At 47.7% G+C, this 26123-nt stretch overlaps 1 protein-coding gene and 1 non-coding gene across 2 annotated transcripts; both read left to right on the forward strand.

Moving 5' to 3' along the window:
- The first annotated feature begins 3231 nt into the window (after window positions 1-3231).
- HSPA9 (heat shock protein family A (Hsp70) member 9) lies at window positions 3232-25518 on the forward strand. Its single transcript, XM_063348793.1, has 17 exons — window positions 3232-3388; window positions 4677-4735; window positions 6139-6226; window positions 6338-6519; window positions 7002-7126; window positions 8653-8726; window positions 8816-8922; window positions 9735-9897; window positions 10579-10671; window positions 12369-12578; window positions 14902-15129; window positions 15963-16067; window positions 17117-17234; window positions 19627-19721; window positions 21971-22063; window positions 23764-23904; window positions 24733-25518. The coding sequence occupies exons 1-17, from the start codon at window positions 3311-3313 to the stop codon at window positions 24790-24792; spliced, it is 2019 nt and encodes a 672-aa protein (XP_063204863.1). The 5' UTR covers window positions 3232-3310; the 3' UTR covers window positions 24793-25518.
- LOC134522210 (small nucleolar RNA SNORD63) lies at window positions 15385-15455 on the forward strand. The gene has a single exon (XR_010072969.1). It is a non-coding gene; the product is annotated as a small nucleolar RNA SNORD63 (small nucleolar RNA).
- Window positions 25519-26123: the final 605 nt, after the last annotated feature.

Below are 26123 nucleotides of genomic sequence, written 5' to 3' on the forward strand. Positions count from 1 at the left end.
CCTCCCACCCCTGCAAATGGCAGGGCTAATTTTTGCCCTGCTGCCCTCTTCTCATTGCTTCTATACGCCGCAGCCTGCCTTTCCCCCAGCCAGCCCTTCACTAAGCATTTGGGGATAACCCTGAATTCAAACACGACTTTCTCCTCCTGCGCACCGAGCGTGGCGGGACTTGGTTTGTGATTCACCCTGACTCAGGGCGCAGACTGACGCCACGCTGCGTTTGATCCATCACTGCTTTTTCTTCTCAACTCCATTTTGGTGAGCGGGAAAGTGACTGAAGGGCAGCTATTTTGGTGGCTGCTTCGATGAGCCTTTTCAATGAGCCTTTTCACACCGGGTCACCAGAAGACATACCGTCATCGCTCAGGGTAACTCCAAAGCATCTAGGAGCCAGAGAGCAGGCACTGCCCTCAAATCCCCACAGCTGGGAAATAATGAAGGTGGAGAAGCTAATGCAGAGCTCCCCGCGGGCCTTGTCATGCTGCCGGCAGCCCCGGCCTGCCTCTACACTGGCAGATGCCTCTGATGTGCTTCTTCCACTGAAAACCGTGTGTAACCTCCTCGTGTTTTTGCCATTTACTGTCACATCCTTCTGAGACAGATGCCTACGGAGCTGCCAAATGCAGCCAAGTGTCTTGAGGCTTTGTAGGAAAGGAGTTACGGCCCCGCTCTGCTCCTACGGGAGTCTAGCAAATGCTCCGCTGCCGATCTCTGTGGGAGCAGGGACACGACATCCACGTGGAGCCCTGCGTTTGCAGCTGCCAAAGGGCTGCCCCGCTGCGAGACCAGCCGCTGTGGTTCTTCAAAGCAGCCTCGCGTCTGGCAACGGTTAACAGGAAGGAAATTAATTGGGTCCCCACAGGGCATCTCCTTCTCACCGTTTCTCTGTTGTTGTGTTGTAGGCAGCTGGTGCCTGGTCCTCGCTGCAGACTGTCCGACAGGAATCGCATCACCTTGCCCTGCAGTCCTCTCCCTGCCAGTTTTTCCCCTTTCCCTAGGAAAGCTCAAGGGCAGGGAAGTGCAGGCTCAGGGGCCGATCCTGCCTGACGCAGAGCACCCTGCCGGACACTTGAAGCCAGCTCCAAGGGGTACGGCCATGCGTTCTGCCAGCGCTATGGGCTGCGTAGCACGATTTAGGGAGAGGAGAACACAAGGCAGATCCCTTCTGAGGGATCAACATGTGCGGGAAAAGGGGGGAGAGCAGATGGTGCAAAGGACACTGCAAGTGGTGCAGCTGAGGGCAACAACTAAGGGCTATTTGAAGCCCAAAGCCGTGGTTCTTAGTGAGCGGAAGGTGAGCATCTCACATTTCAGGAGTGGAGACTGAACTTTGGCCTTTCACCGAGGGATTCCGAGGGCCCTCGCTGCCTGGGGTTTGCTGTGCCTGGAAGGCGAACACCCGGGAACAGACACCTAAAGTCAGCCGGACCCCAAGGTGCTGTGCCCAAGGCTGCTGCGGGTCACATCTGTCTTCTCACAAGGAGCCAGTGAGGGGATTTTGTGACCTTCCGAGCAGGAGGATTTCCTCTTTCTCTCGTTTTTACCACCACTGCAGAGACTGCTGAAACAGATTTGCCTGTTGCGTTGTCAGTAGCTGTGTGAGGGGCTCCTGTCCTGAGCAAAGGGCTTGCTTGCCACGGGGTGAGACAGCTTGCCGTTCTTGCCTCGGAGACGAAAGGAGAGCGGGGACGAGTGGTGCAGACAGAGCTCCCGGAGAGCCGCTTCTCGGTGCGTTAGTGTTTTAATTGCAGCCTTGCCAGTACTTGGGAGCTGTCAGTGATGCGAATTAAGCTGTCATTCTCCCGGGTTTATGATTCACAGACACAGCCCGAAAGCAGCACTAGCACGGCTGGCTGCTGCCCCTTTCTGGTGACAGGAGAGGGTGGCACTGGTATGTACCCTCCTGCCTTGCTGGATCAGAGGTGCCCCGTCCCAGGACTAGGTATTTGCAGAAGCAAAGATGCCTGAGGGATGAGGTAAGGCTTTTGTGAGCCATGCAGAAACGATCCCAACAGTTGTCAATCATGGGTGTTAGCTAATCCTGGCTCAGTTATGTTGGCTGGGATTTAGCGGGCCCCAGCAATGGTTCCTGGCCCTAAAGAAGGAACCCAGCAAGGAGGAGATGGGGCCATACCCTGCCCTGTGCTTCTCCAGGAGCAGGTTCCACATCCACGGTGCTGGCGGTGAAAGGCCACCACGGCCCACACCGCCTCCTCTGGAGACCCAGCGGGAAGTGAAACGATGGGCTTCCATGTGCAACGCAGCACTCCCTGACAAACTAGAAACCAGCCTTCTGTGAAGCGCAGAGCGCCTGTTGGCGGAGCATCAGCACCGGGCTCCACGCTTTCTGTTGCCAGAGGCATTTAGCTGAATGTGCCTTTGTGGAAAAAGGTATAAAACTGGCAGGATTGGGGAAGAAATGGAGACATGTGGCAGTCAGAGACTAAGGCTGACAGGACTGAGGAAGGAGGGAGGACAGGCGGCAGTCAGAGGCCTGTTACGTGCCAAGCTCATACAGCCTCGGATGTGGCTGTGCCTCCAGCGTTCTTGCACGGACAGACCCAAGCCCCGCTTGTCGGGCCCGGGCTCTCTCGCCTGCGGGTGAAGGCCTCGGGGTGGGCCCTACCCGGCGTTCCGCGTCCCCGGGACTCGTTTCAGCCGAAGCAGAAGGCCCGGCTCGGCTGCAGCCCCGGCACTGCCCGCCACTGGCCTAGGCCTTGTCCCGCGCTCCGGGGACCGTTTCAGCCGGAGGCGGAGGCCGCAGCTGTGGCCGCGCACGGCCCCGGCCCCTCAGCGCGCATGCGCATCACCCGGCCTGCGCATCACGCGGCCTGCGCAGCCTCCTCCTGCGCATGCGCCGGAGGCAGGGCCAGCAGCGCATGCGGCGCCCTGGAGCCAAGTGCGCATGCGCGCCGCCCGGCCTGACGCAAGGCCACTGCAATCGCCCTGCGCTTTATCCTGTCCGACCTTGAGTGCGCGGCCGCCCGCAGGACCCGGGCTGTCCTCGCCGTGCCGGTGCGCACCGGAACACTTCGGCGCCCGTGTCTCGCCTCAGTCAGCCCCAGCCGCGGCGGCGAGCTCTCTCGCCGTCTCAGAAAGGCAGCGCGCCGCCGTGCCCCGCGTGTCGGTACCCCAGCGGAGCGCCGAAAGCGAGCGGAACGATCAGGCGGTCGTCGGGACAGCCCGCGACGGGGGTCCTGCGGCGTGATCTCCCCCCCCCGCGGCGCACGTGGGTGGAGGTTTCCAGAAGAGCCGCGGCAGCGCGCGCCCCCTCGTCCCGCCGCCGCCCCGGTCCCGCCGCCGCCCCGCCATGCTCCGCGCCGCCGCGCGCCTCCCGCGCCTGCTGCCGCGCGCCGCGCCCGCCCCCGCGCCGCCCGGCCCGGCCCAGGTGAGGCCCGGGGGGTCGGCGGCGCTGGGGGGATCGAGTAGGCCCAGGGTAACGGGGGAGGCCAAGGGGTTGGTGGTGCTGAGGGAACGGGGGAGGCCTTGAGGGGGCGGGGAGGGCCTGGCGGTCGGCGGCTCTGAGGGGAGCGAGTAGGCCTGGGGGGACGGGGCGGCCTGGGGGTCGGCGGCCCTGAGGGGATGGGGAGGGATCTCAGGGGATGGGGGAGGCCCAGGGGTCGGCGGCCCTGCGGGCGTGGGGGAGGCCCGAGCTCTGACGGGATTGGGGAGACCTGAGTCTTAGGGAAGGTCTAGGGGTCAGCGGCCCTGAAGGGACAGAGGAGGTCTGGGAGAGGATATGGGGGGAGAGTGGGGGTCTACGGGGGCGGGCCTGTGCCGCCGGCCCGCTGGGCTGCCTCAAGTACGGAGATTTTGTGAAGAAAGGTGTTCATGGCGGTGTAGCCGCCGGTGGGGGAGCAGGGGGGAGCGCGGGTGCGCGCTTGTGTCTGTTTTGGGGGAGGTTTATGGTCAGGTTGCTCAATTCCTCGCCCCCCGTGTGGAAATGGCAGCTCTTGGAGTGCGGCGAGGCCGATCGTATTGAGGAATTAGGAAAATATTCATGTCTCGGTTCCCATTTATGAAGGCGTTTTGTTAAAAACTCATTCTCAAAACAGAAAAGGGGATAATACTTTCAGAGTTCGCTAAGATACTGATTCGCACGTGCAAAGTTATGGTCAAAGTTAGGAAGGAATTGCTGCAAAATCTCAACTGTAGATTCTTCGGAGATGTAGTAGATCATTTGCCGCTGACCACGCATAAAGCTTTGAGAAAGGAGTTAATGTTTATCTGCTGCTGTTCATGGAAAGCTGAAGGTTCAAAGTTAATTTACTGAAATGTCTTTTGCCTGGTAGCATATTCGTAGGCTATTTTGTATGAGGGAAATAGTTCAGTTCTGGGAACACAAATCAGTCAGATGAGTAAGTGTAGTAATTGCCAGGCTGGATGGGGCGTTGAGCAACCTGGTCTGGTGGGAGGTGTCCCTGCCCAGGGCAGGGGGGCTGGAACTGGGTGATCTTTAAGGCCCCTCCCAACCCAAACCCTTCTGTGATTCCATGAATTGTTTTTTTATGGCAGTCTGTATCTTTCTTAAATTCTTCCTTAGTTTGCACGTAAGTTTTTAAAAATAAAACATTGTAGTAGGCTGCGTTGCGGTGTTGTCTACCTTTGAAAGTCTTCGTGTAAAGATCACATAATGTTTAAAACTAATTTTTCATTGCAATGTCTTTATTTTATAGACTTTCTGGAATGGCCTCAGTCAAAATGTTCTCAGAGCAGCATCCAGCAGAAAATATGCGTAAGTATTTCCTTGTTTTTTCATGTTTGGCCATTTGATATTTGTATTTACTCTCCTGCTGATACCAGAACTAATTATTGGAATCAGGGATGAAATAACAGAGCAAAACGAGCAACACAAAAATAGCAGCTATGTGTGTCACTTTTCTAAGGCTGTGTCTTCATCTCTTTACTTGTTGTTTTTTTTTTTTTTCCAAGGGAAGAATTATTCTTTCCCCATCCTCTTACCATCAGCAGCATCCACACAATGTGGATTGTTGAGATTTGTTTGATTTAAAAAAAAAAAAAATTAAAAAAAATTGGTGGAACAAATTGTTTTACGCTGACGTGAAATAAGAATGATGCATGGCTCTGTTTCACTACAGATAAACTTTATTTCAAGCAGCTCATGCATTTTAATTGCTTGCTTTTCTTATTGCAAAGATAATGGGAAAAGAGTAGCAGTTAGTTGTGTAACTTGGTCAGATGTTTTGTGGCTGATGCTGATTCAGGACACAGAATGGGAAATCTGTTTGTGTTAGGAAAACTGCCCGGTTCTGGTTAGTAGAGAGAAACCGAGCGGTTGCAAACTTCCAAGGTCACTGCTTTATGTTATTTGCACTGGAGTTAGGGTGACTTAGTATCTTGGGGAGTAAAAAGGCCATAGCCTGGTAATAAACATGGTCCTGCTCTGCCGCCGGCATGCTTTCTTCATCCCAGAACATGTCTTTGTAAGGCAAAATTATGATTCAGGAGTTCTCTCTAGCCTTGAAGAGAGTAATACAGACTTCCTAGAAAGGAGGAGGAGAGTCAAATTTGTCTTACGTAAAATCCACTCCCATTTTTCAGAATTAAATTAATTTGTTGCTCATCAGGATCAAAAAGATGGTTATCATTGGCTCTGGCGCAGAGAACCCTGCATGTGGGTTTAGTAATTTCTTGGTTTTGTGTATTCTTTTCTTCATGCTAAGCGTTGGTAAATAAACTAATACAATTTATTATTAGCATTTTGACTCCAGGTGGATGTTTTCAAACATGTTTGTACATGAAAAATAACCCAAAGCAAGTCCAGGAAACTTCATGTGTGTAGGGACAGAATTAGTTACAATTTTATTTTATGTCAAAATCTTAAGGGATGTGGAGAATATATGTAGTACAGATTATTCTGGTGAAGAATAGCGTTTTATATGTTTAAATAAACAAGTGGAGGTTTAGTTATAAGTGATCTGATTGAATATAGAGGCAGAAGGTTAAATTCCTGTATAAGAGTCAGAGAACACCTTAGGTCAGAATACAGTGCATATTGCTTCAACATCTGGTGGAAACAAAATCATATCATATCTTCAGGATAGAAAGCCTTTTTGCTATTGAGCTAGGTTTTTTCCTTTAGCAGTAATTTTATTTTTCCCACACTGTGCTTTACAGCTCAGAAGCAATTAAAGGTGCCGTTATTGGAATTGATTTGGGTACAACAAACTCCTGTGTGGCAGTTATGGAAGGAAAGCAAGCAAAAGTAAGTAAAAAATGAATACCAGTTTGCAGTAACATTACTAGAAGTTGAATGTCCAAATTAGTGTTCTTCATCAATGTTTTTTGATGGCATCCTGTTACGTTTTATACATAGGTGCTGGAAAACTCTGAAGGTGCCAGGACAACACCTTCGGTTGTTGCATTCACGGCTGACGGCGAACGCTTGGTTGGAATGCCAGCAAAGCGGCAGGCAGTAACTAACCCACACAACACCTTCTACGCTACCAAGCGTCTGATCGGGCGGCGCTTTGATGACTCTGAAGTCAAGAAGGATATGTAAGTGAGAGTGGAGAGCAATGCCAGTACCAGCAGGAATGCATAAAATATAGTACTGCATAACATGACATGCTGTATTTTTGGGTGAAGTAGTTATGCCCTTGTGTCTCAAAGTTTCATTGCTTATATGCTGAGGGCCAAGCTGTATTTTGCAATGTTGCTGATGATCTTCAGGTTTTCAGCAAAGAAGAAAAAAGCCTTGCTAATGCTGTGCAGAATGGTCAGCATCTAGCAATGAAGACTTTTCTCGTTCTGGAGGGCGTTTACAATCAAAGCTGTATGATCGTACCTAAAACTTGTGATGTATGACTAAAAGCAGTAGTAGTATATTGGTACTTCTGGGATTCCCTGGATCTGAGGCTGCTGTTACAAAGTTCAGTATTCTTTAGAACTTGCACATGTTCGTCCGCTAATACTAATTGTAGAGGTTTTGTGCAGTATGCTGATACGGAAACTGAGTGTGGAATTCTTCTGTTTTTCAGTAAGAACGTTCCATTTAAAATTGTCCGTGCCTCCAACGGTGACGCCTGGGTAGAGGCTCATGGGAAACTCTATTCTCCAAGCCAGATTGGTGCCTTTGTACTAATGAAGATGAAAGAAACTGCAGGTTGGTACAGTTTGGTCTTTGCCGTGTGTGAGCACAAGCGTGACCTTGGTGTTGGGTCATGGCGAATGGAAGTGCAGCAGCTATAAAGGTACCTTTTTGGTATGGGAATCCTTGTATGGCAGACAGAATCCTTGTATATGGGGCAGATCATGGAAGGGTACAGCGATGGGCTGTTAGGAAGCCTCAAGGAAGATCAGTGCCTACTTCAATCTCGGATCTTTGGCAAGATATTAGTGCTTTTTTTTAAAACATACCGAATTGAATACACACTCACTCAGAAGGGGGAGCTCCTCTTCCTTGTAAGCTGCAGTCCTTGTGCCTCCCTGGCTGCAGCTGAGCACAGGCTGTGGCAGCCAGGGTTTTGAGTGGCTTTTCTTTTATTCACCTGCTAGATATGTAGCAAGAAAGGGAGTGTTCAAGGGACCCAATTTTTGGGCTGAATGAATAGCTTCTTAGCCAGTGGTGGCTTTACGTCTTCACTAGAGGAAAGTAGCCATTGGACTGGAGATTTTTATTTTTTCTCCTTTTCAATTCCTAATGTGGTTTCTGGGAAAACTGGAGATAATAGTCAGTAGCTGCCTTCCCCAGCTTTGTTTGGTAAACATTCTGCATCCAGTGATGAGTGTTCGGAGGGTAGGACTAAAGGTTGTTAGTGAAGCTTCATCCAAAGATTATTTTTTTCCAGCGTTAGGTCTTAGACACTTGCTAAAGCTTTGCCTAAGAATAAAATATGACTACGTGCTATGTGAGCATCTGGGTGGCATGAATCTGTGTCTGAGGGTGGTGTTCCTCTGCCTTAAGCAGGGGTTTGCTTCCTGTAGGTCTGTGAGCTTTTGGCCTGGAAGCAACATAAATTCAGCTGTGGAATAATCTGGCTTTGCAAGTGATGCAGAATAATGCAGTGTGTAAGGTCTGTGCAGGGCTAATGCATAGGCATAAATCCTGCCTCTGCGCATGATGCAGTGAGAACGCATTTTTAGCTTTTAGCAGGTCTGAATCTCTGTTTGATGACATCCTTCTCTTTTTTGAGAGAAGTTTGTGACCTTCAATTAGGGTGTAATGCATATTTTTCCTGACCTGCTGTCTCGAATACTTACAAAGTTAGCATATGTACATTATTTGTACTCTATAAATGTTACCAACAGCAGACTCTATAAATAGAATGAAAACGAGTAAGTTTTAAGTGTATCACATGTTGAACACTCCAAAGAAATGGAAAACAACTTCAGTCTGGCACTAAAAAGGCAAGTTGAGCTCTCAGATGAATTCTCTCTCACTAGTGGCATCCAGGCACTGGTTGAATTGTGGAGGTGCTTTGCTGCTCTGTCAGAAATCTAGAGGCTATTCCATGTTTTGTGGAAGGACTTGATTTCTGCACAGCTCCCTCAGCCTCTTCCCAGAAAGCAGCAAGCGCTTGGGCAGCAAGCTTGTCTTCTGTCTATTCAGGAAAATGATTTCAAACTACATAAAAATAGCTTGATATTCTTATAAGGCTAACTTTCTGTTTTGTCTCCCTTTTTCTCCAGAAAATTACCTGGGACATTCAGCAAAGAATGCTGTGATCACAGTCCCTGCTTACTTCAATGATTCTCAGAGACAGGTACTCACCAAGCTGTAAGATTTTCAGACTTATACATTGCATTTAGTTTCTCTCAGTACTCAGCGCTCTTCCCCTTTTTTTTTCCTCAGGCTACAAAAGATGCTGGGCAGATTGCTGGCTTGAATGTTCTGAGGGTGATTAATGAACCGACAGCAGCTGCGCTTGCTTATGGCCTGGACAAGTCTGAAGACAAAGTGTAAGTGCCTATTCATAACACCGACCCTCTCTTAAATAAGCGTGCTGTAATTTTCCGAGTAAATGCATCTTCTGCTTTCTGTTTTTTAAAATCATTGTTTAGAATTTTGCCAAAGTAGACTCACAGCTGTGAGTCGGTGCTCTGTAATGTCACCTCTGTTCTATGCCAACCATACTTTTTAAAGAAAGTGAGTTCCTAACTTGCAGCTACAACTTAATTATTGAAGCTGAGTGTCAATTTAATTAGCCGGCCTGCTGGTAGCAGTGATAGGTGTGGCTAAGGACAACTGGATGAGAGGCTGTCACCGTTGGTGCTGAAGCGTAGCACAAGAGTTAACGCTGAGGTTTGGTGCCTGGTGTCCACAGCTTGCATCTTCTTCCCTGACTGCATTCAGCCTTCTGCCACTGTCGAGGATGGTTATATAAATGCAGGGGGTTTGTTACGGATTTTGTATTTCTTATAGTGCTTTGAAAGCCTCACATTTTGAAAAATATGTTTCATAATGGTTCTGGTGTCCCTGTCCTTGGATATGAGTGTGTCCTTTTTTTCGAAGAAGGAGGTACTGCCCTCTCTGAAATAACGAGCAAGGTTAGGCATCGTGCAGCACATCTTTCAGAGGACACTTCCACGTAGACTCAGAGTGCTTAAGGAACGTGTATGCTGTGTAATTTGTTTACTGCTCTCTTTAGAGAGGCTTTTAACTTGTGTGGACAGCAACATGAATTCTACACACTTTGTTTCTTGAGGAGAATGATTTTTAAGCCACACAACTTTGTCTAGAAAGTAATTTTTTTCTCTATCTGTTCCTGTAGTATTGCAGTCTATGATTTGGGTGGTGGCACTTTCGATATTTCCATTTTGGAAATCCAGAAGGGAGTCTTTGAGGTGAAGTCCACCAATGGTGACACTTTCTTGGGTGGAGAAGATTTCGACCAGGCTTTGCTACAGCATATTGTTAAAGAGTTCAAGAGAGAGGTAAGGTATCTCGTCAGAATTCAATTTTGTGTTACACTGTTTCTAACCTCACTTAGCTTAGAAAATAACGGGAATTTTCTTAAATTACTGGGACTTGGTTTGTAATCTGTGGCACAGTTGAAATTTGTTAGAGTATTAGACACCTGTTAGCCTGGCTTCTAATTCTTGTTTTCTTGAGGTGAAATACTCCTTCCCTGGAAGACATAAGATACCAGGACTTCTGTCTTTTTTTTCCTCTAGTATAGCAGACTATCCTATACGTAGTCTGGTTACTTTTAATACTAAAAATCTGTGGTCCGGTTGAGTGTGTCAGCACAGATGCATATAATACAGGGTTGCCTGGCTGGCTGTAGGAAACTACAGTGTACTTCCAGCTCCTTTGCTAATTCAGTCTTGCCTTTGTATTCTATGGTGCAGCAGTTAGAGATTAAAGCTTGGAAAAGCTTACTGCATAATCACTTCCAGAACAGAGAGGGCTAGCGGATGTTTTTGAAATACTAAATATGTTTGCTAGAAGTGAGAGACATCAGCAGAAATGCACATATCGGGCTGTCTTTCGTAGTTTGTTTACGAAAAACTTTACAGTAAAGAGTGATAGGAAGGTGAACTGCAATGAAGAAAAGGTTTCTGTGACTCCTGTGCAAAAGCTGAGTCTGTTAACCCATATTGTTTGTCACTTAGACGGGTGTTGACCTGATGAAAGACAACATGGCCCTTCAGAGAGTGAGAGAAGCATCAGAGAAGGCAAAGTGTGAGCTTTCGTCATCTGTGCAGGTAGGTGGCTGGGTTCAAAGCACTCCAGTAAAACATTTTGATACACTGAGGTTTGTATTATTTGTGTTTATAAAACTGCATGAAATTGCTGCTTTTTTCTTGTGGTGGCAGAACAAGCTTCTGTGTAACCAAACGGCATCACTTTAACAGAAGGCCCTTTAGCAGGGTAGACTTAAGGAGCACATTTAGTTGTTCGAAGCTGAGAATGTTAGTGGGTGCTGGGTTTTGCCTTTCTTCTGGCACCATGTTTTCCGATCTTTCAGGGAATGTGATCATGTTCCCAACTTCCTATGTATTTCAGAAGTATGCTGGGCATCGGGGAATTCAGCTGCAGCTAGTACTGCTGGGTTACTGGAAGCACTAGCGGCTTTGTGCAAGCAGTTCCAAAACCTCAGTCTATTCATTCCATTGAAACAGCTAATTTGTCTAATAATAAATAATTTCTATAAAGAATCTTTACTTATTTGCCTATAGAAGAGTTGCATAGGAAAATGGGAGTATGTGTTGCCCATTTTTTTTTCCATCCACTTTGTATATTAATGCATTCAAGCATGTCTTTTATTCACTACTGAATAAGGAGCTGGAGGAGCAGCAAGTTGGGAGTGTAATAGTCTTGCCTAAGTGAAATTAAGGTCAATTATATAGTAATTGAAATGGGGTCTCTGCCAGTTTCTAGGTTCTGAATAAACATTTTTTCTTTTTTTTTTTTGATGGTGGTCTTTTTGTTGGCCAGTGGGGAGCTCATAGCAAGGAGTTTAGGCCAGTCACAATGGATGCATAGTTCTGCCAGAGACATAGCAGGCTCTGTTTTACTAGCTCAAGAGTTGGCAAATGCCGTCTGTTCATACCAGGAAAAACTGAATTCCTTAACTCTTCAGCAGTGAAGGGAAAACAACTTGCTTTTGGCCCTGTTTACCCTTAATATTTTTGACCATGCTATTTATAAAGTGGGTGCACACCTGTAGTCAGTAATGTGTGTTTAGTTCTTGTGTAAACTTAATCTCCAGAGCTTAAAGCATTAATGTTTTTAATTGCTTTGATTTGTAATGTCTTTTGATGTCAGCATGACTCAGCACTTGAACAAGATGGTTTCAGTATAAGATTTGCTTTAAAAATCTAGCATGCGAATTTGTAAGTTCGTTCCCAAACAGCCATGAAAAGTGGGGATTATGGTCCCTGGCACTGATGAACTTTGTGTTAAATGGCGGTGGACCGGCTGTCAAGCATGAGTTGTTTGCATTTAGAAAACAGTCATGAGTTATTCCTTCAAGTCGCTTACTGTGTATGAAACGTTAGTCGTTTGGCAAAATCTTTCGGGACTCCGAAGACGGTCTTTCTGTTGTGTTGTGCAAAAGGAAGAGGATTAAGGTTGTCACTTCTAATGTTTTGCCTCTTACCTCCTGGCTATGATGGAAAAGAAATTGTTACTCTTAATAAAAGACCATAGAATAACACAGTATTAAAATGGGAACTTAACAGTTGTAACCATGAGGTACGTAATAAAATAATATCTCTTGTCTGAAATGCCAGACATAAAAGTGTGCCTGCTGTCACTTCAAGACTGGGCTTCGGAGTGAGCAGGCGTGGAGATGTTTCAGTACAGGCAGAACAGAACCTGTAACTTGATCTAAAACCTGTATGGAGCTGCCTTATTTCCCCTTCCTGTTTTTCACTCCATGTCTGTTTCTGTGCTGCAGACTGATATTAATTTGCCATACCTTACTATGGATGCCTCTGGACCAAAGCACTTGAACATGAAGCTGAGTCGCTCGCAGTTTGAGGGCATTGTAGCTGATCTCATCAAAAGGACAGTAGCGCCATGCCAGAAAGCCATGCAGGATGCTGAAGTCAGCAAGAGTGACATTGGTGAAGTCATCCTCGTCGGTGGCATGACCAGAATGCCAAAGGTATGAGATATGTCTCTGTTACGGGCAAAGCTGGCACAGCTAGCCAGTGCTTACTGACCGTTAAGGGTGATCTGTAACAGAAAAGTTGGGAATCTTGTAACTTCAAAGCTCCAGCAGTTGAAGGACCCCCAGAGCTGAGTAGTCACATGAAAGCAGTGGCAAGGGACACTGTCATCCTGTTTAATTAGCTCAGCTAGGATCTGGGGGCTCTAGCTGAGTTGCGCTTTACATACCAGGAATCCTTGCCTTCTGGTGGATTTCTTCCCCCGTGTAGAGCACAGCTAGCTGTGAGGACACTGAACAAACAGAACGGGTCCGTTACCTGCTGGTTGCCTGTATTCAGCTACCTGTGTGAGGCTGGGTGTTGTCAAGCATATTTAACTGGCTGTTCCAAACGCTTGTTACCTAATACCTGGCCCTTGTGTTATGTGGTGATGAGCACCAACAGGTAACTTAAAAGCTTGCTCTGCTGACATGCAGAGTCTTGCAGATAAGGTACTGTCTGCTGGTGATTTACTGTTCATGTTCGTAGCGATGCAGACTGCTGCTTAGCTCCCCTGAAGTCAGAGCTGAACGTGTACGTACATGCTCCCTTCAAGGGTACAGCTTGTCCTTTTCTACAGAGACCATCAAAATCTCATTCCATGGGGATCCATCAAGCTTGGACTATTTGTTTGCTATTAAGATTTGTGTTTTGCAGGTCCTTTCTAGGTTTCTCAGGTGTGGATGTGGCCCTGCTTGGGATTGATTTGGGGTTTGGGGGTGGGGTTTTTTTTCTTCCCTAAGTGTTAAATGTGCCTGGTGGTTGGAGATGATATTAGTGTGTGCAGAAGGTCACCCAGGCAGGGGAACCAGAGCAACAAGATAAACAGAAGCTACTGCTTTGGCCAAAGCTCAAGTAGGGTAACTGTGTTATACCTTCCCAAAGTTCCTGCTGTTCCAGCTGGGTAAAGGAATAACGGTGTGATTAGCCATGTATAAAATGATGAAAAACACTTCTAGAAGTGGGGAAGCCCTTTCGGAACTGTTATGTATCCTTTCGGGGTGGGAGGCAGTACTTAAATATTTTTTTTTTTAATGATTATTTGTACTTTTTTTTTATGCCCTATTTACAACCCCCAGCATCTGTGGGTTTGAGCTTATAGAATGCTTTCCTGAGTGCTTGTAGTTACAGCTCTGGGCCAAGATCAGTGCCTAAATGTTGCGCACAGCGCAGAGCCCGCTCCTGTGTGCGTTGTTGTGTTCATTTTCCCCATGTTAGGAGGGAACGTGCCTTCTTTGGGGCGGTCAAGTGAACAGTGCTCCTGGAAACGTACAGTGGGTGGTTAGAAGTAATGTTGCTTTTGGACTGTAAAACATGCCTCCAGAGGGAAAGGCTTGCACTTAATTATATGCTCATACGTAAAGTGTCTTCCTCTAGTGAACACTCCGGGCAGATATCTCTTGGCATAAATGCAGAGGAGTTGAACATTTGCTTACAGCGCAGTTTTCTCGGCACATCACACTCACCTGTGCTGTTGTGTGCCTAACGGGTGTGCTCAGGGAGCTGCGAGCGGCAAGGAAGTCCCACACCCTTTTCTTGTAAGGCAGAGGAGCAGGGCAGACAGCTTGTGCTCTGGTGCAGAGACCTTGTTGTGTTCCCATCTGGATACTTCAGCAATAAATCTGTTGCAATCATGAGCGCATCCTTCCAAAAGGGCAGAGCAGTGAAAAACTAGTAACACAGCACAGGCTGCCTGCTGACATAGCAAATCTACCGCTCTGGGTGAAACAGCACATTAAATAAGAGTTTGAAAATGCTGTACGTCATACAACTTCCTTTTTTATTTTTTCTCTCCTTTATTACACACAAACAAGATGAACTGTCCTGCTCTGGATTTTTTTTACCTTCCCTGCACTCTGCTTCCACAACTGTACCGTCCTTGACAGCTGTTTTCTGCCCGGTGCTGGCTTGCACAAGGTCCCGGGGAGCAGTCCTTGACTCCTGCTTGATAAGCATGGAGTGATGCCTTCTGAATATCACTGGGCTACATGAAAGGACTGATGTAGGTTGACTTCCAGCTGGCAAACATGATTGCAAGAAAGTCTCCAGAGAAGAGGTTGCCTAGACTGAAACGAGTGTGTTTAACAGGGTGCATGGAAGATGGGGAATTAGGCAGCAGTCACAAGCCTGAAGTTTAGTATTTCTGTCGTGCCGCGGGATTATATGGCAGCAGGAGGATAAAGATACAGACCTTGAGCCAAGGCTGGCATGTTCTTGTGGCCACAGCACTGGGCAGTGGTGGTTCAGTCTGCATACAAGCTGTGCTTTCTCTCCATTCAGGTGCAGCAGACTGTACAGGATTTGTTTGGCCGTGCTCCTAGCAAAGCAGTTAATCCTGACGAAGCCGTTGCTATTGGCGCAGCTATTCAAGGCGGCGTGTTAGCTGGCGATGTTACTGATGTGCTGCTGCTGGATGTAACTCCCCTCTCCTTGGGGATTGAGACACTGGGAGGTGTCTTCACAAAGCTCATCAACAGGAATACTACCATACCAACTAAGAAGAGCCAGGTACAAATTGACTATAGATGGGGGGTGTCTTTTGTGGTGGTCTCAAAATGCCCAGTGAAGCCTACCCAAAGCATCCCAGTAGATAGTCTTGTTTCTTCCACATCTGGCAAGGAGAAGCATCTTAGAAATCAGATTTAGTGTCAGCCATTGTGTATCTCTATTGATTATTAGTGTGCCCATGAGGGGAGGTAAGTTGCATTAATGTGTGCCAAGATACCCCAGGATGTTTGTGGCCTGGTCACGACCACAGTGTGTGTGCCATGATGTAACTGTCAACACATCATTCTGAAGAAGAATTGTGTGGAGACCTTCTGTAACTGAGCACCACACCCCTTTGAGACCACCATTCTTGGTCTGCATACTTCGGAAGGAGGTTTTTGGGTGTTTTTTTTTCCCCCCCCCTGTGTTGTAGGGCCCTAAAGTAGACTTGGGTGTGATCCTTTCTTTCACTTTGCCTTGTCTGCGTCTGCTAGTGTGTGCTCTGACTGATAACACTTGTTCTCTCTGGGGCGTGGGGTTGCATCAGGAGCCCTGCTGCTTCAGGAGGAAATGTGGCTGGCTGCCACTGCAGTCTGCTGCTGACATGGTATTGACAGTTTCCACGTGCTCAAGTGCATATAAGACAAGATGCCAGTGCCCTTGGCTGTTGCTAGTCTTGGTGCCTTGGTGTTTTGTCAGAGGAACAGGGGAACAACAAGCATTTAATTATTCTTGTATCTCTTCAGAGTACCTTCTCTTTATCCCTTTCCATGTCGTTTAGTCAGCACGTAACTGCATCCTTTCGTGTGTTGCAATTTGCTACCTATCCATAACTTTCTGTTCCTTTTGCACAGGTGTTTTCTACAGCTGCTGATGGGCAGACTCAAGTGGAGATTAAAGTGTGCCAGGGGGAGAGAGAGATGGCTAGTGACAACAAACTTCTTGGCCAGTTCACATTGGTACGTTGGCTACTCAGTATTCATGACCTTAGACTTGACCTTCTTTGAGAAGTTCAAAGCCTTCACCGTTTCAGTTGACCTCTGAAGGCAGTGTTGGGGGGAGTCCTCTTACGGAAGACATCTGACCCTATTTGTGGTAAAAAAGCAGTCTCTAAAGGCACGGCCTGATTCTGGGACTGCCTTTCAGTGGCAGGGGTGGAACTAGCATTTGAGATGGAGCTCAAAAGTTTCAAAGCAGTCTTACATGGCGCGGGGGCTGCTACAGCGTTAGGGCTTGATCATCCAGAAGGGCCATCTCCACTTCTGGGCACAGAGAGCAAAAAGAGCTGTGTAGTACCAGGCCCGCGCAGCAGATAACCTGAATGTGGGCCTTTTCCTCTGGTGTGCCAAAGACAACGCTTGGAGCAGGCTCCATGATACCTGCAGTTCCTAGAGAAACCCATTTCTAGCATGATACTGCTTTGCTGTGAATGCCTGTGGAACAGATATGCTCCAGGGATTCACGCGTGCGGTGTATGGCTGCCTAACCAGCTCCCTGTGCAGAAGTGGTTTGGTCAGTGTTGGCAAAGTTTGGCACTGTTTTACCTGTTTGCCCAAACTTCCTGTTGCTAGGAAGCACCATCCAGAAAAGAAGGGCTTTGCCTTTTGTTGTTTTGAAGGAAGCTGGACTGACGGTCACTTGCGTTTAATATTGTAGCCTTGAGGTAGTCAGTGAAGTCAAGTCATGTCCAGAACTGAGGAAAGAGAGTACCCTGCCACGTCCTGAAGGGGAAGAGTTTAGCAATATAGCAGAACCCATGTCACTTCCAAACCAAACTTGGGGGCTACCTCTTGTGGTCTTGGTGCGCTTATTCTGAGTAGAAATCTGTGTCCTGTTAAATCTAGATGGTGCTGATTCACCACATGATGCCAACAGACAGTTTAGAGAACTTGGCTCTGAGAGTTAGTTGATAGTTGATTCAACTGACAGATCACCAAGATAACGTCCCCAACACTGGAGCGTCGTACCCTGAACTCCTGTCTAATGGCTAAGCACTTCTCGTTCTCAGGTTGGGATTCCTCCGGCGCCGCGTGGAGTGCCCCAGATTGAGGTCACTTTTGACATTGATGCTAATGGTATCGTTCACGTGTCAGCCAAGGATAAAGGCACTGGACGCGAACAGCAGAGTAAGTGCTCTGGGATACTGCCCAGGGATGAGGAGGAGAAGTGTGGAGCAATGATGCTCCCATAGCATGCTGGGCACTGAGGGTGACACGGTGACTCCAAAGGTATTGGAGTGCTGCCCTGATGGGCATCCTGCAGTCCAGGAGTGGGGACCATGATGCATGTCGCTTGATTAGGATTCAGGATGACACAAGCAATCTGTTGCCAGTGCGGCATAAATGCAGCTGAAGTCATCTTTGCCTCTGGAAAGGAGGGCAAAGGGTTACTGCAAAACGAAATAGGGAAAGGGGGAAGCGACAACTGGCCTGTAGCTTCCTTTTAAGGAACTAAAGCCTCTGTAAACACATAGCACTCTGTTAGCCTGCTGACCGAGGTTGCCAACAATGGATGCTCTCGCCTTGCACATCAGGCAGAGATGAAGCACCTCCTATAGCAAGGTCAAGAAGGTCCTCACTGGCAGGGTTTTACTACATTCCAAGCCGTTTTGCGCTGTATGACAGTCCCTTCTTCATCTTGCGCTCTGCTGCGATGGCTGTAGCAACGTTTGAGCAGAGTGCCACTGTTCCTTGGGGTTTCATGTATGTATCAGCTGTGCTTCAGTCCCCGGAGAGGTGTTGGACATAGAGGTTGGCTAACTGAGGGCTCACAGATGTTGTGGAGCAGTGCTCCTGCTGCTTAGGGGAGTGTCCTGTGTCACTGAGGAGCTTGGAGCAGTGACGTTCTGCCCTACGTTACCCTGAAAGGACAGATGTTGGGGTTTGAGAATCCAGCACCTTGTATGAGTTATTCTTGAGCTGTGCTCCTGGCACGCAGTTCCTTTGGGAGTGCTCCCTGCTAACACACGAAGAGATTGCTGTCTGAGGCTGCCTGCGTGAAGGTGCCAGCTTTTAATGGAGAAATCGAATTAGGAAGATCTCTGTTGAATTCGAGGCATGTCAATTACAGCTGAACGGATCAGCCCTGTGCTGAGACCCTGCTTTGTTTCTAATTACTTCATTACAAAGGTCTTGAAATTTAAGTATTTTGAAGCATCAGGTATTTTGCCTAACCACCTTGCTAATTTCCATCCATTTAGGCTGGAAATGTCTGTAAATGGCAGGAGGCTTGGGGACTTCAAGCTGTCAGTATATTTTGCTCTGTAGTGCAATGAAGTATTAGACCCGCTGGTCTGGAGTAATTAACGACACGGTTGACATTTTCTAAATTAATTTGAAGCATTTGTAGATTCCCCTGATAGAAAATAGATCTCTCATGTGCCTCTAACTGGGAAATCTTTATACTGCCCTTCACTTATTTCTTGGAGACAACCACTTGAGCAATCAACGGCACGTCCAGTTAAGAAAAATATTAACTCTGTATTGGCGACTTGAAGGTATATGCTTTTCTTAATCCTGCTGCTTGGCTTTTAGCAGAAATTTGCTACCAAACCCACACTGCTTGTTACTTTGATTTCCTTCTAGATTTTCAATCTGTGGCTGCCTCCTACCTCTGAATAGCCACCTCCTGATAATAGGCAACCAGAATTTTTTAGCTGCCTACCTGTATGCAAGCATGGTCCTAATCACAAAGCTGAACTGCCTGTCCCATATCTGTATCCAAAGGACACGTCTGTGTGTCTTTGTTCAGGGTTTTGTACCATTGAGAAATGTTACGTAGAAAACTTATTTCTAATGAGGATTGTAGTATACCCTTTTTTTGGACTTTGTGACATCCTGGGTGTTGGTCCTCTCCTTCGCAATGAAATCATGCTTTACTACAGAAACTACCTTAAGTCCAGACTATCCTTTTTGCCACTAATGGACAAAAAAAAAAAAGAGGGGGGGACACCTTTAAGAGCCTACCCCCAGGATCATGCTGTCTTCACTTACTAAGGGCAGTGTGAGGAGCTGGGTGGAGAATGTTGTCTTATCCTGCTACCAGCCTGGGCTGCTTTCCAGCAGTGACAGGAATCTCTGCATCCCAGTAAAGCAATTCCTTTTGTTTGGATTTTTTGGTTTTGGTTAGTTTTCTGCTGGTGGTTTTTTTTTTTGGTTTGTTTTTTTTTTTTTTTTTCAGTTGTTTTAACCTGATAGAATGCCCTTTTGGTTTGGGGGCTTCGTACGCACACTGACTTTCCAGGAGGAGTAACTGGAGAATGGTCAAAGTGACTCGCAGATCAGAGGACAGGAAGTGTCTGGCAGAGCTGGGGACTTCATAGATCCAAGGTGTCAGGCTTTTATCTTGCCAGCAGCATCACTGCCTCTTCAAAGACTGGCTGTCTTTGTACTGCCCACGGGGTCTTCACAGGTGCCGAGTCCCTGAGCAAGGCTGCTGCCGTTGAGGGGGTTTGGGAAGTAATAGTCTCATCTCCAAGATGAGAGCACGTTCTTTATTAATGCTTCTTCTCTAATGCAGTTGTTATCCAGTCTTCTGGTGGCCTTAGCAAAGATGAAATTGAGAACATGGTGAAGAATGCAGAGAAATATGCAGAGGAAGACAGGCGAAGAAAGGTAATGTGATCGTTACGGTATCTTCCAGCGAGTAGCATACCTGCCGGTTACTACCGTTCTGTGTCCGCCTTTGGAGGAGCTGTAGGTTCTGGTCTGTACAGTCTTCAGCTGTTTGCTTCTGCAGTTACCCGACTGACTGCTTGCTTCCTTACATTCAATTTACGCTCCAGACTTGCAAGAAGGTGTACGCAGAGGCACGTGGATCTTGGGTTTGGGTTGGGTTATTTGCCCTGTGGGACTAGCATTTTAATTCCTCCCTGAATTAGCGGGACATGGAGGCAGCAGTAAGCAAACGTGCCTGCCTAATACTCATGGCAAAAAAGCTTTGAGCTTGGCAATTCTAGTTTGCTTTTTGTCATCGATCTCTTGACTGACCACCTGCCTGTTATCTTGGGTGTTTATTTGAAGCTAGCCTGCTACAGCTGGGTTCTCACAGTGATGTTCCATTTAAATGGGGCCAGCATGGGATATTAAGTTTCTTTCTATGAGTTTATTTTAAAGCTTAATTTATAGAACCTGTGAAGCAAAGCTGCGCCTCGCCCTCTTCCTTCGTGAGTGGGAAGTTGCTTTCCATAATGCTTAAAATCTCACTGGGGCATCTTGAATGCTGTATTCTGAGCCCAGTATTTGCCCTCAGCGCAGGTGAAGCCATCAGGAGGTGTTTGCAAGCCTCACTGACTTTGTCAAGAAAAGACTGACACTCGCCACGGATGAGTGACTGAACCTAGGGTTAATGGTTGGAGCTAATTGGTTTAATGAGGGTAGTACTAATGAATTATGCTACTAAATATAGAGCATTGATTTTTAAGCAGGCACAGTGAAGGCCTACTCTAGATATGGCACCAGCATATAGTTAGCGATTGCTGAAACTGGCACACTGAATTTATCCACTTAGGTTTCTACAGACTAGAAGAACACAATCTCAGGCGTTCAGGCAGTGCTGTGACACTTACCCTCAGTACTGAAGGATCAGAAGGGGACTAGAGGAGAGAACGCATGGAATAAATTCATGTGAAGCAGCATCGCCTTGCCTCAAAAGCTCTAAAGCCACAAAACACTGGCTTATTAGCATTTTTAGGTTACATGGAGAACCTTTAAAGACCTTGGTCTGAAAGTCCCAGTGTTTAAATAATTGCGTCAGTGCCTTGAAGCATAGGTGGTGCCTTCCATTTGGAGAGGCTGCATTGAAAACTCTTTCCTGTTACCTTACTTTGACTTTGTGACTTAAATCCCTGAATAAGTTCTTCCCTGTCACAGTCCTGAAGTGGGACTCATCTCTGTCCAGTGGCCTGTCAGAGGAAGGTGATTACGTTGCTTTATTACCTAACGCTTCTCTTTACTTGACGCATAACTATAATTGTCAAAACTCCCTCATTACACCTTTCTGATCACGGTTTTACTGCCATGAAAGTATCGTGAGTGCATAAACTCTGCTGGACTCAGCAGCCTGCTGTGAACTTTGACATCCCACAAAGAGTGAGGGCATCGTGTAGAAACAAAATTATTTTTCATCAGCTTTCCACTGTAAGTGGTCAGCCTCCTGAGAGTACTGTCGCACCCTTATCCAGGTAGACTCTTCTTCCAGATGGGAGGGGGCTGAGTGTCCCAGAGACTCCTGCTGGGGAAATAGTTCATGTTGACACTGGGACCGAATCATATCTCGGAAGGAGTACTGCTCCTCTGTGCTTCCAGCCTACCCTGTCCCCCATTGCTTGTCTTTGCGACAGTACCGTTAGGAACTGGTGTTTCTTACCTAGCACAGTGGGGGTTTTCCACTCTTGGGATGCTACAAGCATTTGTAAGGAGGAGACATGAGTAAAGCAACCCAGCACTCTAGTTGTCTCTGATGTCCTTGTTGCTGAAGAACCTTAAGAATATTTTCCGAAAGTTCCGTTGCTTTCCCGAGGAGCAGAGAGAGCTGTCCTGTCTCTGCAGTTGCTGGCTCTTTCAGTGTGCCAGCAGTAGTGCTGTGCGAGTTGCTTCCACTTCCAGGGAAGTGGGATTTGCTACGTGTGAAAGCATGAGGGCTACCTCGCGCAGGCTGCCTCTTTGGGCTTTCTGGTGCCGGAGTGCATCTAGAAATGGTTTGCTTGCATTTCTTCTTCCTGCCTTGCCATGAAGGAAGACCCTGGGTGGGAGCTAGAGTGGGATTCGGCAGTTCGAGGAAAGACACGTCAGCTGCGTGTTCATATGTACACGACTTGTATTGCCAGTGTATGCAGTAGGCACTTACGAGCTCTCTTACCCAGGAACGTGTGGAAGCTGTAAACATGGCCGAAGGCATCATCCATGACACAGAGTCGAAGATGGAGGAGTTCAAGGATCAGCTGCCCGCAGATGAGGTAGGTAGTTTCTGGTTCTGTACCAGTACAGGAGGTGAGATTCCTTACTGTATCTTGGCTCAGATTCTCACTGAACTCAGCTGGCTCTGGCCAGTGGCACCGACTCTGGGTGTATTTCCGTGCTGTGGAAGGGTGGCACAGTCATCAGCTCTTCTGGTTTTTGCACTTGATGAGTGGGATGGACGGGGCTGATGGGAGGATGTAAGGACATGCTTAGAAGAACATGGTTTAGATAATAGCAAATATCCTATTTCAAAGTGCGAGTTCAGTGTCACTGGAGATCTGAGAGCCTGAGAAGCTGTTAATGAGAGGTTTCTGCGTGAATTATGTCCTTGACTTGGCCTTGCCGTCATTTGATAAGAACTGTTCTGTGGCCTGTGTGAGAGGAGGGTTTGCTCAAAAGCTAGAGATTACGAGCAGAGCCTACCAGTGTATTAGCAGAAGGATAAAGGCAAAGCCGCTGTGCGGTCTCAGCAGCCTCCCTAGTACAAACGCAGCACCCAAGAACTCAGAGGCAACAAAAGTTACTGTATCCACTTAACTCCAGTTTTTCTTCTATCTTTGGAGTGAAGTGGATATTTAGTAGCAAGAGAGTGCTTTCTCATAGCGTTCTAAGGGACAGTTTAATTTTTGCGTTATGAATTTCAAAAGCCAAATTTAAAACAGATTGCACGGTCTTCAAGTTAACAACTCTCGGAAGCAGAATAAAAGGGCTCCTAGGGCGTCTGTGAGGCGTTCGAGGGAACAAGATTATAGTTCATTGGTAAGTAGCCTCTGATCAGTTCAAATGCTGGTTTTCAGCCCAGCTCCTCTCTTCTAGGATGGATATTGGCTGTGTCTGGGATTATGATCACTGGAGTTTTATCTCTCAGGAGCACGGAGCCTAAATCCCTGTTCCCTGTAACGTTTTTTGGGGAATACCGAGGGGAAGTGGGTAGCAGAGCTTGGAAGAAGCCCTGTGCTGTCTGGGCGGAGATGGTGGCCTGACAGAGAAGGCATCCATCCCCTTCCCCCTACCTGAATGAGAGCTCTGCCCACGTTTTGACTGGGAACGCTGCTGAGCAAGCGCTGCCGGCGCAGCTGTCCCCCGGTAACCTCGCTTCTCCGGGCCTGCCTCTCCAGCAGCGTGCCAGTCTGACAGAGAAACGCCAGACTGCGCGGAGCGTTTGACAGATGGCTACAGGGGCTGGGATGAGACCGCATTGCTTTTATTTGCCTCTCCGCTCCTTCTCCCACGTGCAACAAAGGGATTAAACAGGGCGGTGAACAGCCTTAGTTGTTGGCTTTCTGACATGCCTTAAATATAGTTGAAAACCAGCTTTTTTTTTTTTCCCTGCGCCCCCTTTTTACCCTGGTTCCCGGGGTGACTGACTCGCCGGTGAGGTGTGCCAGGGAGAGCAGCTCTCATCCTTGGCGGGCTGTTCAGTCTCTGCAGGGCTTTCTGTCCTCGGCGCCTCTGCTGAGATGGCAAACAAGGGGAGCGATTAATGCCAACTGTGGCATGTTTAGTGAAGTGGACAGGTGCCCGTTGGGAGCGGAACACAGCCCTGGTCCCGTATGGCTCGCTTTGAGACTGAACTTTGCAGCTTCTGGCAAAAACCAGTTTTGCTGCAGCCAATAGGTGGGTGAAATGACAGGAACAGGATTCTCAGCGAACCGAATGCGGGATTTCTTCATGTTTGTTTGTGACTTATTTGCAGTGCAACAAATTGAAGGAAGAAATTGCTAAAATGAGGGAACTTCTGGCTCGTAAAGATAGTGAAACGGGAGAAAACATCAGGCAGGCGGCAACCAGCCTGCAGCAGGCTTCCCTGAAGCTCTTCGAAATGGCATACAAGAAGGTAGGTTCACGGTCATTTCCATGTTACGGCCCCGGGTTGGGGAGGGGTGAGTGGGGACACCGAATGTTCAGGGCGAGAGCTGTGCTTGGAGGTGGCGCTGAGTCTCGGTGCAGCTCCCTCTGAGTGACTCTTGCTGTGGAAAGCCGCGTAGAGTTGAAGGCCCGAAGTCTTGGCCATCCTGCTGTGGGTAGCCCGCTTCCCGGGCGGTGCGTTGTGTTTCTGTACAGGTACTGGATACTTAATAAGGAGCACTAAGAAGAGCACAGACAAGGCTTTCCCCTAGGTGTGTAGAGTGCCGAAAGCAGCGCCTGGACTGACTTTAAGGATGATCGTATAGCAGGCTTGCTGTTCAGCGTGACTAAAATTACAGTGGTAGGGCCATCGGGGTTTTCCTCTCCATCTCCTTCCCAGAGAAAGGCCCACCCATTGGCGCCTGGCAGCGTGTGCTTCAGCTGTTGCAGGGGGAGTCTCCCAGGATGGAAGTGGCACGCTCTGCCCGGGTCACCTTGGTGTGGTGCTAAGCTCTCCTTACTATGGAAAGGTGCTTTTCTGATATCAAACTGGAAACGTCCAGCGCTGCGGTGTAAGCTTGTTGCATCCACTGGGAAAGCGTAAATAACGGGAAGATAACTTCCTCCTTCCTATAGCAGTCATGCAGAGATGAGGGTGGCTTCCACTCTCCACTAGACAATGACCCTTTTCACTGGAGGAAGGGTTTCTTCAGTCTAGAACTAACCAAAGCAGCAAGCTAGGGAAAAAAAAAAAACCACATCCGGGAGAAAGCAGCGTGGTGGTGTTACTACAAATAATAAACCAACTCTTTCACAGATGGCCTCTGAGCGAGAGGGTTCTGGAAGCCCAGGGGATCAGAAGGAAGAGAAGCAATAAGAAGTCTCTGTCTCGCCATGACTAGAGTATGAAGAAGAGGTCGATTTCTTGACGCTTGGGAGAGAGGGGACCTTCCTGAGCAGCAATGGGCAGAATTCAGACTTACTGTGTTTTTGCAGTATTCTATATATAAAATTCTTTAATGTATAAACTTAGTGATGTGTCTGCTAGATAAATTGTCACTTGATGAAAGTTAATTCATGCCAGATGAAGTTCTGAAGTGTTTGGCCCTGTGGTATTCAACTGAGGCACCTGGGGACTTGCTGATCATTTCTCTCTGATACTTGACACAATGGTGTACTAAATCTGATATCAAAGTTTGGAAACCATGTCACTAAATGGAAGGGTGGAGATGGAAGTCCTGCTGGAACTGGGAGAAGAATAACACCTGTACGGACCCTCCTTGTGGATCTGAGTACTGGGGAGCAGGTGACGAGGCCTGTGAAGCGCAATGAGAAGGCTGGTTACGTTGCTAGAGAACGTTCAGGTCTGCAGCTAGGTTAGTACCCGCGTTCTCAAGGAGAGGGGTTACTGCAAATTTAGCTGTAACGTTATTTCTTACAAAAGAGGCTACGTGGCAGTTAAATACTTCGCTTGTCTGAGCCTTCTGCTCCATCCTCTGTCTGTTCTCTGCTTATGGTAAAACAATTTCCTTGATAATAAAACTGTTACTGGATCCATTCTGGATTTTTTTTAAAATAAAAGCAGAAAAGTGTCCAACTCAGAGTTCTTGGTATCCTGGCCTTTGATGGAGAACGCGAGCGCGTTACCTGCCTGGGAGAGAGCTCCTGCAGGGGAACAGTCAGCCAGCTGTAGTGGCAGCAGCTTTGTGGAACTCGTGCTTTGTTCACATGGAAAAAGGAGGAATGGGGTGTGAGATTAGGGTCCGTCCCTTCTGAGAGTCTCTCTGCTGCTCTCAGGGGGGATCTGTGATCCGCAGGAGCAGTGGGACTTCACCTTCAGGCACTTGGTGCTCGGGCTCAGCCTCTCAAACGGGCTGAAGGCTCAGAGGCGCAGTTGCCCACTGCTGCTTCTAGCCAACCGAGTCTTCCAAGGCGGTGTGGTCTCCCTGCCACAATATATTTATCTGTTTCTCCTTTTTTCCCCTCTGTTACTCTGTGTGTGTAGTCAGTGGGAAAGAAAAAGCGAACTTTACAGCTGCCTTGTCCTGACAGCTCAGAGATGTAGAAGGGAGGAAAGGATTCCTTTTGTCTGGCAGTCTAGACAGCCTCTGAAATAAGAGAAGCTACGAGGGAAGGCAGCAAGTCTTCATCCTTTGAACTTTCCTTTCCTTTTCCTTGAAGTTGGTGACTGGAAGGGACCAAGACTGC

This window comes from Chroicocephalus ridibundus, chromosome 11 (assembly GCF_963924245.1).
Source record: "Chroicocephalus ridibundus chromosome 11, bChrRid1.1, whole genome shotgun sequence".
Taxonomy (NCBI): Eukaryota; Metazoa; Chordata; class Aves; order Charadriiformes; family Laridae; genus Chroicocephalus; species Chroicocephalus ridibundus.

Coding starts and splice junctions, on each gene's coding strand:
- HSPA9 (XM_063348793.1), top strand. CDS start 3,311: ATGCTCCGCGCCGCCGCGCGCCTCCCGCGCCTGCTGCCGCGCGCCGCG. Junction 4,736..6,138: donor GCATCCAGCAGAAAATATGC/GTAAGTATTTCC, acceptor TGTGCTTTACAG/CTCAGAAGCAATTAAAGGTG. Junction 8,923..9,734: donor GACAAGTCTGAAGACAAAGT/GTAAGTGCCTAT, acceptor CTGTTCCTGTAG/TATTGCAGTCTATGATTTGG.